We start from the raw sequence: 12,534 nt of genomic DNA, 5'->3' as shown, positions 1-12,534 counted from the left end.
ATAGACATAGATATACAAATATATAGATATATTATCCACTTGCTTAGAAGCCTTCAGTGCTGTTTTAATCTGGTTGCGGCTCTTAGTTCTCATGGGTAAACTAGGAAATTTCTTTTCCTTCAAGTATGTCCTCACATAGAAAATAGACTTAGCAAATATGAATAATAAGACAAAAACAACTCTCAGACCCTGTGTGGAGGAAAACACTTTCCAAAGCAAAGTGTTCTAGCCCACAACATGGCCAACTGCAGCTCTGGACAGAGGGGATGTTGGGATGGGTTCTGGCATAATGGGTCCCCAGTCAAGGGGTCCCAGAGTGTGATCCTATTATGTCAGACTGCTCCAGAACGTCTTTCATTTAGTCCTTTTCATAGAGATTGCATAGGATGATCAACTGCACTGAAGGAGTTTAATTTGAATCAAAGGCAGCAATGGGATCAAAGTAGAGCCTCCTAACATGTGCATGGGAGGGGAGCAGTGAGGGACATGGTTCCATGTACCTCAGGGAACTGCTCCCCTAGGGACGACAGGCAAGACCTGTGGTAGCTCTCTCTGATGAGAGGCAGGGTGCGAGAGTTGACAGCTTAAGGTTTTGTAATAGCTGATGCAGGAAAAGAGGAACCTCGCTGCCTAAGGAAGTGGTTAATAGACAGCTACAAGTGCCAGACGCTATTCTGGTTGCAAAGCAGGAAATGACTCCGGAGACTGAGTATTTCAAGGAAAATATCAAGGAGATGACTTCCGATATCCCTCCAGAAGAGGCAAGAAGTAGTGGAGCGAGGTAGGGTGTGGCAAAGAAAGGTACTCAATACTTGGTTCACCAGTGGTGCTGTAGGACACAGCTGCTGAGCAAAGGCAGAGGTTTTGGTTTCTTCTCTTCCATTTGGGGCTGGCTGGTCGTGCCCTTGAGAGTGAGAGTGTTAAGAACAACTTTTCCCTCTGGAAGGTGCTGAAGGAGCAGAACTGAGCGGACAATCTAAACGGTTAGGGAGCTGCTGGCGGATGGGGCGGAGTTAGATAGGGAGAGGAGGGACTTCCGGTGCGCCCCTCGGCCCAGTTTCCGGTGTCCAGCGGCCGCTTGCCTGGCGCCCTGGGCTGGTCTCGAGGACGCTGCGGACGGCGAGGCTGTGCTGACTTTCCTGGTAGCGGGGCCTTTGGTGAGGACGGCGTGCGGAGCAGGGGTGAGGAGCCGCTCTGGGACGAGCGACCACTCACCCATATGGAGGCTGCATTTCTTTATGAGAGGGCTCGGGGATACACCGGTTGCGTCCCTAGACCACCCCCTCTTGGGCCGCGGACCAACCCACGCGCGCACTCAGTGAGGACGGCCCCACCCCTCCGGGTGGGGGCGGCACCGCGCATGCGCGCAGCACTGTTCTTTGAGCTTAGGCCGGGCCCCGGGGGCGTGGGGCAGTCCGTCGCCCTGGGACACATCGCGAGTCAGGTGTGGTAGTCATTCTTCAGAATGTGCCCCTGGACTGTATTTTGAAGCTGGCGTCCCTGTGGGTCAGTCTGGCCAGGTCCTGGAGTTTGCACTGGGCCAGAGTGCAGTGGCCAGTCTTGGGGCCCTTTCCCACTCAGGGGATGGAATCGCAGTTGTTAGTGCTGATAGACCTTTGTTTTTGGAATCCTTCCAGTTAGTGACCAGCATGCATGAGTTAATTCACAGGTCTGTATTGAGCGATGAGTAGTGCAGCGGAAAAGGAACACAGCCCCTTTCCTCACGGAGCGTAACAGTTGGCACCGAGCAGGAAGGAGCACGCTGGGAGGTCCTGGCCCAGCCCTGGGAGAGGAGTTGGACTCTGGAATGCCAGAGGAAAGAATGCTAATCTGAAACCTATGTACCGCAGGAGTTGGCCAGGGAAAAGGAGGACGTAGGTGATGGCCAGGGGTGGTAGAAGTCAGGGAACAAAAGTGGTTCCAGACAAAAGTCCAGCGATGAGGGAGGCAAATGTAGGCCTTGGGGCCGACCTGATTGCCATGGAACTTTGGTGTGGGAGTAGACAAGTTGGAGAGGTAAACCAGGGCTCTGCACACCCGTGTTCATTGTTCAGACTTCATCCTGAGGACAGTGCAGATCAATTGGAAGATTAAGTGGATAGTGACTATTTAATAGTATCATTTTTTGAGTGCATACAGTGGTTCTAGACTTTTCTACCGGAAGTACATTGGGAAGAAAAGAGAATTTGTGTTCTCGGGGGGGGGGGGGGGGGGGTGGGGGGTGGGGTGGGCTGGCGGGTCTAGGAGGCGTATATTGAAAAGCTACAACCTCCCAGGAGAAAATTGTTTATTGAAGTCTGGTTTAAATATTTACACAAGATTTGAATGGCATACCAAAGTATGTACTTGGCTTGGTATAAAATGTTTTCCCAAATGCTCAAGTTATTCTAATGCTTTACAACCTTGCATCATATCATACTACTATTTTTGTAGTTCTTGATAATCCATCATGTACCCTCCCCCAGATACATAACCCAGCCTTTCCATGTGGGGAACACTGGTCACAATACATGTATTACTTTCTTTAATCATCCTATCAACCGTTACAGGTGGGTGTAATCTTTCTACTTAAGCAGTGATAGAAACTGAGGCTGAGAGGTTAAGAAAATTGCCCAAGTTCACACAGCTGGTGAGCTGCTATTCAAACATTCACTGCACTGCTTCGCTTCAGGGAATGGATTTGGGGTGGAAATAAGATTTGAAGCAGAGACGGCATCTAGGAAGTTGTTGAAATAGGCTAGGTGAGAGGCGATTTCAAAACGAAGATCGTTTTAGCAATGATGAAGGAAAGCGAGTGGGTTCAAAGAAGGTAGAACTGACATGGTTTGGCATTTGACTGGATGGGAGCAAGGAGTGAGAGAGCCTGGTGGCCGCATCAGGGTTGCTGGGGTTGCCATTCACTCACTCACAAGAATTGCAGGGAAAAGAGCAGCTTTGAGGGTAACAGGGCTTGTTAGATTGAGATGCGCCGCGATATTCAAGGGGGGCGGTCCTTCTGAAGTGTCTTGCAGAGTTCCTTTTGGCACGAGAGAGAATTTACTTTTCTTCCTCGCATTGAATATATGCCATTCGTTCTCAGTTGTTGATGACTTCCTAAGGTATGCTGCATATATAACCTGTTCAAACTATGGGAGATGGTGGGATATGGCCCCAAGATAAACACAAAAACATGGGACTACTTGTGAAGCCTCTACAGTTCTTTTGGAGGCGACACATTTATTTTACGATTATATTTTAGCAAACACTACCTCATAGTTCAAGTAACAAGTATGACGAAGTTTCAGACAAGATCATGGCAGAAGTGGTCAAGGCCTATACCAGGGTGAACTGAGCTGGAATATTTTGAGGTTTGAGTGGGTCACCTCAGCATTTTTCTTCGAGGCCCCAGGCAATCATTGTCAAATACGTAATGCTCCAGAGAGAGCATTTTAGAGTTTACAAGGTATGTTCTGTGGAACTGATGAAAGCGAAAACATAGGCTTTTTAAATGCTGTGGTTAACATTAAGCCTATGTGGATGCTTCTATAAGGATTAAAATGATCGGTATTTATTATGACCATTTGCTGGCTCTAGTTGTACAGGTTTTTTTTTTTTTTTTTTTTTTAACAATACAATTCTTTTGTTGTTTATCTAGCCTTGTTTATATTTTTTTCCATAATCTCCTTCAGAGTTAACATTTTTTATTAAGTATTACATGTCTCCCATAAAAGGTGAGTTTTGAGAAGCAATTTTAGGTTCCTCTGTGTATAAAAAAGAGAATGTTTTGTCTTCATTTTGTGTAGCCTTACCTTTTGTGCTGCAGTGTATTTTAAATTAAAGAATCCTTTTAACTTTTACTCATCCAAATAGAGTAGGAACAATCCGGTCTTTTGACTGGCAGTTTGCCCTGGCAGGTAGGTAATAGTGGATGCTATTGTTGATGTAATCCTCCATTTTAGGTCACAATCGAGTTCAGAAGTAGAATAATGTATAAGACTGTTATAAAAAGACAAATTACAGATAATGTTGATTAGCCAGAACTCTTAATATCTTTTTTCTTTTTCTTTTTTTTTTTTTTTTTTTGGTCTCTGCACCTTTTTTCGCCCCAGAGATACTTTTTAAAAGACAGAACCAGGGATTTGTTTAAAATCAAAATAGTTTGTGGATGAGGGTTGTTATGCTGAGTGTATTAATAATTGTCTGGACTAATTTAGTTGTTTACAGCTGTATTAAATACATAAGGAATGATTGATTAACTATAAACAGACTGTTTTTGTTGTGAAATATGTCTACACAAGAGTCTGTCAAACATACACGTAAGTTTTAAAGAGTTCTAATAAAATTAAAAACACCCACATACTCACCATCTAGGTCAAGAAGACTCTAGAGGCTCCCTTTGTGCTCCTAGTTTGCAGCTCCTCTCTGTCCCCTGAAGAAATCACTCTCCGGATTCTTGTGATAATCATTCCTTTGCTTCTCTTTACACCTTTGTATGCATACCTATTTCTGAATGCTAAAATATGAAACCATACTGAAGATATTCTTCCGTGACTTGCTTCTTGCACTCCAGTAAATTTCTGAGAGTTATCTAGGATGATTCGCATAACTGTAGTTTGTTCATTTCCAGCGCTTGTATTCTGGGTATGAATATACCACTATTTCTTTGCCCATTCTGCTATTGATAGACATTTGAATTGTTTGTTTCCAGTTTCTGGCTCCTAACAAACAGTGCTGCTATGGACATTTTTGTTCAAGCCTAATGGTACAGAAGGAAAGAATCTTTCCAGGATATAATACCTGGGAGTGGAATTGTTGGGTGGTAGAGTATGGTGATTCCAAACTGGTTTCCAAAATGATTATACTGGTTTATTGGCTCACTAGCAGCATATGGGAGTTTCTGTTGAAAATCTTTTCATATCTTCAGACTTTTAAACCTTGCCAATCTCTTGTTTGCAGTGATCTCATTCTGCTTTAAATTTGTATTTCCCTGATTACTAATGAGCTTTGAACATCTTCATTTGTTTGCTATTCAGATTTGCTCTTTTGTAAAGGATATATTGAGATTCTATGCCATTTTTCTACTAGGTTGTTTGTCTTAATACTTAAAGTTTATATTTCCTGGATTCTGGTTCTTTTTCACATGTGTTGGAAATTTGTTTTTCACTCACTCTGTATATTATTACTCTCTTTCCAGTACTTTTAAAAATTCTCTCTTCCAGTAATTGAATTTATCTGCCTTTTCCTTTATGGTCTGTGCTTTTTATATCTTAAAAAAGCCCTTCCTATCCTCAAGTCATGAAGATATTCTCCTATCTAAACGTTTCACAGTTTTGCCTTTAACATGTGGTTGTTTAATCTACCTGGGAAAAAAATTGTGTGTGATGTAATATGGGAGTGCAATTTAATTTTTTCTCCTGTGGTTATTCAGTTTTCTAATACCTCATTCTTTCTTCACTAATCTGAAATTACCTCTTTTGTATCAGGTTTCTACACATGGAGTGGGGAATCTTTTCCTGTTCCAGTGATCAGTTTGTCTCATTATGTGCTAATACCACAAGATCTTAGTTAGTTACAAGACCATATTAATCAAATCCAGATGTTAGGTAAAGCAGGGTCCCAGCCTCTTTTCCTTCTTCAGTCTTGGCTGAAGTATCTTGACTATCTTTGGCCATTCGCACTGATGTATAGCTTTGAGAACCAGCTTATCAAGTTCCACAAAACACCTTTTGAGATAATGATTCGAATTGCACTGAGTCTATAGATCATTATAGGGAAAACTGACCTCTTTACAACATTGGGTGTTCTAATCCATGAAAATGGTGTCTCTGTATGTTTAGGTCTTCTTTGTGTCTTTCACTGAAGTTTTAAAATTTTGCCATAAGAAAGTTGACATCTTTGGTTAGACTTTTCCTGGTAACCTGATATTTTATGCTACTATTGCAAGTAACATTTTTAAATCAGTTTTCTAATTATTCGTTGGTGACATAGAAATGATAATGATTTTTAATATTAATTGCTGTACTTTCCTACTGTTTTAAAATCTTGAATTTTTATGTATAGAATCATATCTGAATAATAATAGTTTGCTCTTTTCCAGTTCTTATACCTTGTTTTTCTTGCTTTAACTGCTCTATCTAGGGTATTATTTACACTGTTAAATGGAAGTGGTGGTTATTCCTTGTGTTATTCCTATCTCAAAGAAAATGTTTCCGGTGTGTTACTGGTGAGTCTAATGTTGGCTATAGGCTTTTTGTGGATAGTCTTTACCAGCTAAAAGAAGTTCCCTTCCATTTTTATGTTGCTTAGAGTATTTTAGTGTGTATAGGTACTGAATGTTATCAAATGCTTTTTCTGCAAGAATTGACATGATCAAACATCATTTTACTTCTGTCATCTATTAACGTGGTAAACAACAGGAATCAGTTTTCTAATTTAAACCAAGCCAGTAGTAGGATAAACCCAACTTAGTCGTGAGGTGTTTTATACATTACTATGTTGACAGTTACTTTCTCTCAGCACATTGAAAATCTTATTCTAATGTGTTTTGGCTGGCATTGTGTCAAGTGTGAAGTCAGCTGTCAGTCTGCTGCACCTTTGAAAGTAATGTGTCTTTTCCCTTGGCTGCCTTCAACATCCTTTCTTTGCCTTCAGTGTACGCGGTTTAGGTATGGACTTCTTTGTATTTGGTTTGCGGGAATGCTTTGGGCTTTCTGAATCTGTACGTTGGTAATTCTTCGTGGTTTTTTGCACAGATTTTCAATCTTGGCTTTTATTCTTTAAATACATAGGCATATCCAGTGACTTATAATTACATTATCACAGGAGTCCTTGTACGACTGCTCTGTGCATTGTTGTTTCTGGACGTTCTTCCTTCTGGTCCTTGTTTCTGTAGGCAACTTGCTCATTATGCTTAGAGTTTTATTTTATTTTATTTATGGGATTTCTCTGTTGTTTGGGCTGAAAGTAATATTTGGGGAGGTTTTGCATTTGCTTCAGCCAGGCACCTACTAGTCAAGGTCATCCTAATTAAAATCTTGAAGGTTCTCTGAGGACTTGTCTTTAGATAAGGTCTGCAGGCTGGGTCCAGGGCTGGCTGATGGTCCAGGGCTGGCTGTAGCACTTTCTTCCTTTCACTCTCTGGGCCAAGTTTCATAGCAGCTGATATTCTTGTAGCTGACTGAGACGATGTGGGGTGGAGTGCCAGTGATGGTTTACTTCTGGTTCATCCTTATAGTGAAGACTCTGCTTTTAGATTGAGAGGGTCTATCTCTTCAGGTGGGTTCTGAGTTTTATCTTTTATACCCTGAAGGAGCCAAGGGAGGAGGAAATCAAGGTAGCCTAGTGTGGGCAGATGCTCTAGGGCCAAAATGGTGTTTTGCTCACCTTCTGGTTTCTTGCTTTTATTTAGATCTGAGAATTCCTTATTTTCTTCCTTGCTTCTTGAAGCTTATATACACACACACATATATATACATACATGTATACACTCTTGAACAACACGGGTTTGAACTGTGCTGGTCTACTTATATGGGGATTTTTTTCAATAAATATAGTATAATGAAAAGTATTTTCTATATGACTTTCTTTTTTAAAATTTTTTAAATGTTTATTTTTGAGAGAGAGCGTGCACACACATGTGTGCGAGCAAAGTGGGAGAGCAGAGAAAGAAGAGAGAATCTTAAGCAGGCTCCACACTCAGCACGGAGCCTGACATGGGGCGCAATCTCACAAACCGTGAGATCGTGATCTGAGCTGAAATCAAGAGTCAGATGCTTAACTGACTGACCCACCCAGTCACCCCCCTTTTGATTTTTCTTAACATTTTCTTTTCTCTAGTTTATTGTAAAAATATAGCATATAATACATACAACATACAAAATGTGTATTAGTCAATTTTTATGTTGTCAGTAAGGCTTCCAGTTGACAGTAGGCTATTAGTAGTTAAGTTTGGGGGGAGTCAAAAATTATACCTGTATTTCTGACTGTGCAGGAGTCAGCATCCCTAACCCCCAGGTTTTTCAAGGGTTGTGTGTGTATATTTTAATCTAGTATTGTTAGGTTTCATTTGGAGTGTTGCCAGCTGTGTTATTGGAAACCCAAGTCCAACAATATTTTTTTCTAAATAAGCATACCAGAGTTTATTCATCCACAAATATGTATTTACTTTTCAAAGTAGGCAACGTGGGGGACTACAAGTTTCTGCCATTGTTCAAGATATATTTGGAACTCTTTTTTTTTTTTTTTTGGAATTGGTTTCAGAGCCAGTAGCATATTCTTTTAAATATCTTTATTGGCTACATTCTTTAAAGATGAAACTTGGGCTTACCATAGAATCCAGCATCACACTCCTAGGTATTTATTTACCTAAATGAATTGGAAACTTACATTAACACAAAAACCTGTGCCTGAATGTTTATAACTGCTGTATTCATGATCACTGAAAACCAGAAATACCAAGGTGGAATTCAGCAGGAGAATGGATAAGTTGTGGTATATTCACATTATGGGATGCTATTCAGCAATGAGGAATAAACTGTATTGATCCTGGCAAAGGCATGGATGGATCTGAAATGCATTTTGCTAAGTAAAAGAAACCCACCCCAAAAGGCTGCATATTATATGATTGTATTTATATGACATTCTGAAAAAGACAGAACCACAGAAAACATTAGTGGTTGCCAGGAGTTAGTGGAGGGGAGAGCAGTTGACTACAAACGGGATCCACAGGGAATTTTTAGGGTGATATCTTTGATACTTGTTTGCATGTGTGAAATATTATATTATTGTTTTATTATAAAAACAAAAAATGGAAGAAAAAATGAATACACTTAAGAAAACTAAAAATGAAGTCCCATCCTCTTTTCTTTAGCTTCCTCTTTTTTATTTTTTTAAGTTTTTTTTATTTATTTTGAGAGAGAGCATGAGCAGGGATGGGGCAGAGAAAGATGAAGAGAGAATCCCAAGCAGGCCCCGTGCTGCCAGCGCACAACCTCACATGGGGCTCGAACCTAAGAATCATGAGCTGAGCTGAAACCAAGAGTCAGACACTCAGCTAACTGAGCCACCCAGGTGCCCCTCTACTCTGTTATTTTTGAACCATGCATCTCTTTCATGCTCCTCTGTATAAATGATGTAGCTCATAATAAACAAATTAAAGGGGAAAATACACAAAAGGAAAGTTGGATGTGGTTAAGGTAAGGAAAACATTCCCTGACTAAAATTACTAAACTAACTTGAAATTTCCTCTTCAGTAATCTGTTAATACTGGTGGCTCCTTGACCACATAGGCCGTATCAGAATATAATGGTGGAGATGGGCGATTAGAACATTTTCATTGTATATAACAAAAGATGAGAAAGATTTTGCCAATGATTTAGGGCTTCCATCCACTCATTCTCAGAGTACATTTGCTCATATTTAAAAATAAATGAATGAATTGTTCCACCAAAAAGTTAATGTAAGAAATCTGAAAGTAAATGGTAACTTCTCTTTTAGCATTCCCCTTCCTATGGTTTTAATTCAAGATTAAAAAAAAAAACAAAAAACCTAACCATTGTAAAAGTCTCTGGAGCAAATTTTGGATTTTTGATTTTTAAAAACACATTTTCTTCCAGAAGAGCAGCAGCGTAACACTAAGCCGTATCTTTCTGGATATAAATGATATTTTTGAAGACTTACCAGTTTTTAATTGTCCATTGTTTCCTAAACTGTATTTTTAATTTCATTTGCTCTCTCCTAGGGAATGAAAGATGGCAGCACGCCGTGCGTTAAAAGCTGTTTTGGTGGATCTCAATGGCACACTTCACATTGAAGATGCAGCTGTGCCAGGCGCACAGGAAGCTCTTAAAAGGCAAGCTATTCTCCAGGTTCAGCTGACAAATATGTTTGTAAGTGCCATTTTACCAAGGCAGATCATTAGCTAAATGGATGGCCTTAAGATGGCACTTTCCCAGCTTACCAGATATACAGGAACTGCCTTGGGTTTAGCTAGAAGATGTATGCACTGTAATAGCCTCCAAACGCTTGTGTTCTAAACCTTTATTAGGTTTGGCCTTTCAGTCTAGTCTTTTTGTTCTTTGTGTATGTGTGGCTTTATCTAAGTCAGTAATGTAAATTTGGGAATGAAAACTCAAGATTCTAAATAATCTGGAATAAATAGCATTGGAAAAATCACAAATGAATTCTGGAATCACAAAGTGAAACACACACACATACACAGAGGCGTAGTTCTGCCCTCTCCCCCTTCACCCAAGACCTTGCATTGAGTGTGCAGCTCATCAAGTAACATTTAGTTAAGAGACTTGAAGTTTTTTTTTTATTTTATTATTATTTTTTTTTACCATTTACTTATTTTTGAGAGAGAGACAGAGACAGAGCACGAGCAGGAGAGGGCAGAAAGAAAGGGAGACACAGAATCTGAAGCAGGCTCCAGGCTCTGAGCTATCAGCACAGAGCCCAACGCGGGGCTCGAACCCACGGACTGTGAGATCATCACCTGAGCTGAAGTCGGACACTTAACCGACTGAGCTACCCAGTGCCCTGAGACTTGAAGTTTTATATTTATTTCCATCAACTAATTTAATGCTTTCGAAGGTTGGAGACTATCTTCTATTTCTGATGTATCAACCACAGTATTTAACACAAGTCTAGATACAAGTTGAGGCTATGGTAAAAGCTTGTTAGAGTGAACTGAATGTGAATGTTTGCTTCTGAGTTCTGAAAAAAAATACTCCGCCATATGACAGAGCTAATAATGCTAAGTACCTTCCTTTTAAAATAATTTAGGGAAGTTTTCAAAAATCAGCAATACTTAGCATGTGGTACTTATCATTTTCCAACCTTAAAATATTCAAGAATGTGCTGTTATTCAGAAAATCTAGTGACTAGTGTCACAGTGCCAGGTATTAGAGCAAAAGATTGACACGGATTTTGTATTCTCAAGGAGCTTATTTTCCATCTGGGGAAACACCAAACATGAAGAGCCTGGTATAATCTGCTAGGGTTCAGTTGGAATCTATCAGTTTAGTTAAAGTCATGATGTTCATTATACATGGACAACATGATCAAAGCCAAGAGCTTTTACTGCCATAATGATGAGCTTTCTACTCTGGATTGAAAGCAAAAATCTTTTTCTTTCTGGTGAACAATGAGTGACATCTCTAAGTAGCTCATAAACTGTGAGCCTGCCAGTCTGGGGGGACAGGAGCCTACAAGTTGTTCTCTTACAGGCACTGGGGGGTTTCCATCCCAAAGAAATCACTATACTGTGTCACTTCTGGTTTTGGTTTCTTCCTTCCTCCCTCCCTCCCTCCTTTCCTCTCCCTCCTTTTCTTCTTTTCTTTCTTTCTTTCTTTCTTTCTTTCTTTCTTTCTTTCTTTCTTTCTTTCTTTCTTTCTTTCTTTCTTTCTTTCAATTTTAGAGAGAAAGAGAAGGTGAGCTGGGGAGAGAGGCAGAGGGAGAGAGAGAATCCCAAGCAGGCTCCATGTTTGGTCCCATGACCCTGGGATCATGACCTGAGCCGTAATCAAGAGTCAGGCACTCAACTGACTGAACCACCTAGACACCCCTGGTTTTGGTTTCTATGGAAACAAACAGACTAAGGGAAGTTGAGGGACTAGTAAAAAGAAAAGTTTTTTAAAAATCCTCATTAAAAGTGATGTGGTAATTTCACAACTTGAACTTGTTCATTTTTAATTATGTTAATAATAGTTGTGTTGAAGTAATCAGTTTCTTTTGAGAGATAAATTTAATATGTTTTTCAGAAGAGCTATCACACAGATATTATACAGTTAATCATGATTACAGTGAACCATTTAATCATGCAGATTTATTTAATGTTCTTTGGGTGAATACTTAAAAGGATTTTTTCTGACTTATACGGTTGCTTCTTTTAAATTGTTAGTGCTGGGGCGCCTGGGTGGCTTGGTTGGCTGAGCATCCGACTTCGGCTCAGGTCATGATCTTGCGGTCTGTGAATTCGAGCCCCGCGTCGGGCTCTGTGCTGACAGCTCAGAGCCTGGAGCCTGCTTCAGATTCTGTGTCTCCTTCTCTCTCTGCCCCTCCCCTGCTTGTGCTCTCTCTCTCTCAAAAATAAACATTAAAAAAATTTTTTAATTGTGGTTAGTGCTATTACATTTTATGTCCATTCAAGATAGGCATAAAATAAAAATCAACAGGGTATTAATATAAAATTTTAAATTTTGCTAAAATAAAATTATTTTTAGATTTTAGATTAAAATATTGTAGAGCTGCGGCACCTGGGTGGCTTAGTCAGTTAAGGGTCTGACTCTTGATTTCTGCTCAGGTCATGATCTCACAGTCGTGAGTTCAAGCCCTGTGTCAAGCTCTGTGCTAACAATGCAGAGCCTGCTTGGGGTTCTCTCTTTCTCTCTTTCTCTCTCAAAATAAACAAGTAAACTTTAAAAAATAAAATAGAATACTGTAGGACCAAGAAAATAATTTTTATTTTTAAAGAAAGCTTTCATGAATTCTCTTTCTGGTACATGATTGCCAGTTTAGGTTCCAAAAGCAGATCATGGAATCAAAACAATCCTG

The 12,534-nt window shown here is 40.1% G+C and overlaps 1 protein-coding gene across 4 annotated transcripts in view; it reads left to right on the top strand.

Annotated features, from left to right (window-relative positions):
- Positions 1–1,034: 1,034 nt before the first annotated feature.
- The window catches only part of HDHD2 (haloacid dehalogenase like hydrolase domain containing 2), a 36,737-nt gene continuing 25,237 nt past the window's right edge, over positions 1,035–12,534 (top strand). Inside the window, exons 1-2 of one of the 4 annotated variants that reach the window (XM_019464139.2) lie at positions 1,035–1,157; positions 9,719–9,829. In XM_019464139.2, coding sequence (XP_019319684.2) covers positions 9,729–9,829 — 101 coding nt within the window. In that variant the 5' untranslated portion in view covers positions 1,035–1,157; positions 9,719–9,728. Of the gene's footprint in view, positions 1,182–1,209; positions 1,319–1,350; positions 1,445–9,718; positions 9,830–12,534 lie in introns of those variants that run through there. The other 3 variants (XM_019464137.2, XM_019464140.2, XM_019464138.2) reach the window with 3 other exon arrangements.

Source organism: Panthera pardus, unplaced genomic scaffold, assembly GCF_024362965.1.
Source record: "Panthera pardus isolate Hobbes unplaced genomic scaffold, ASM2436296v1 HiC_scaffold_15, whole genome shotgun sequence".
In the NCBI taxonomy this organism is placed as follows: Eukaryota; Metazoa; Chordata; class Mammalia; order Carnivora; family Felidae; genus Panthera; species Panthera pardus.
Note: the sequence above shows the minus strand (reverse complement) of the source record. Positions and strands in the feature narration are given on the sequence as shown.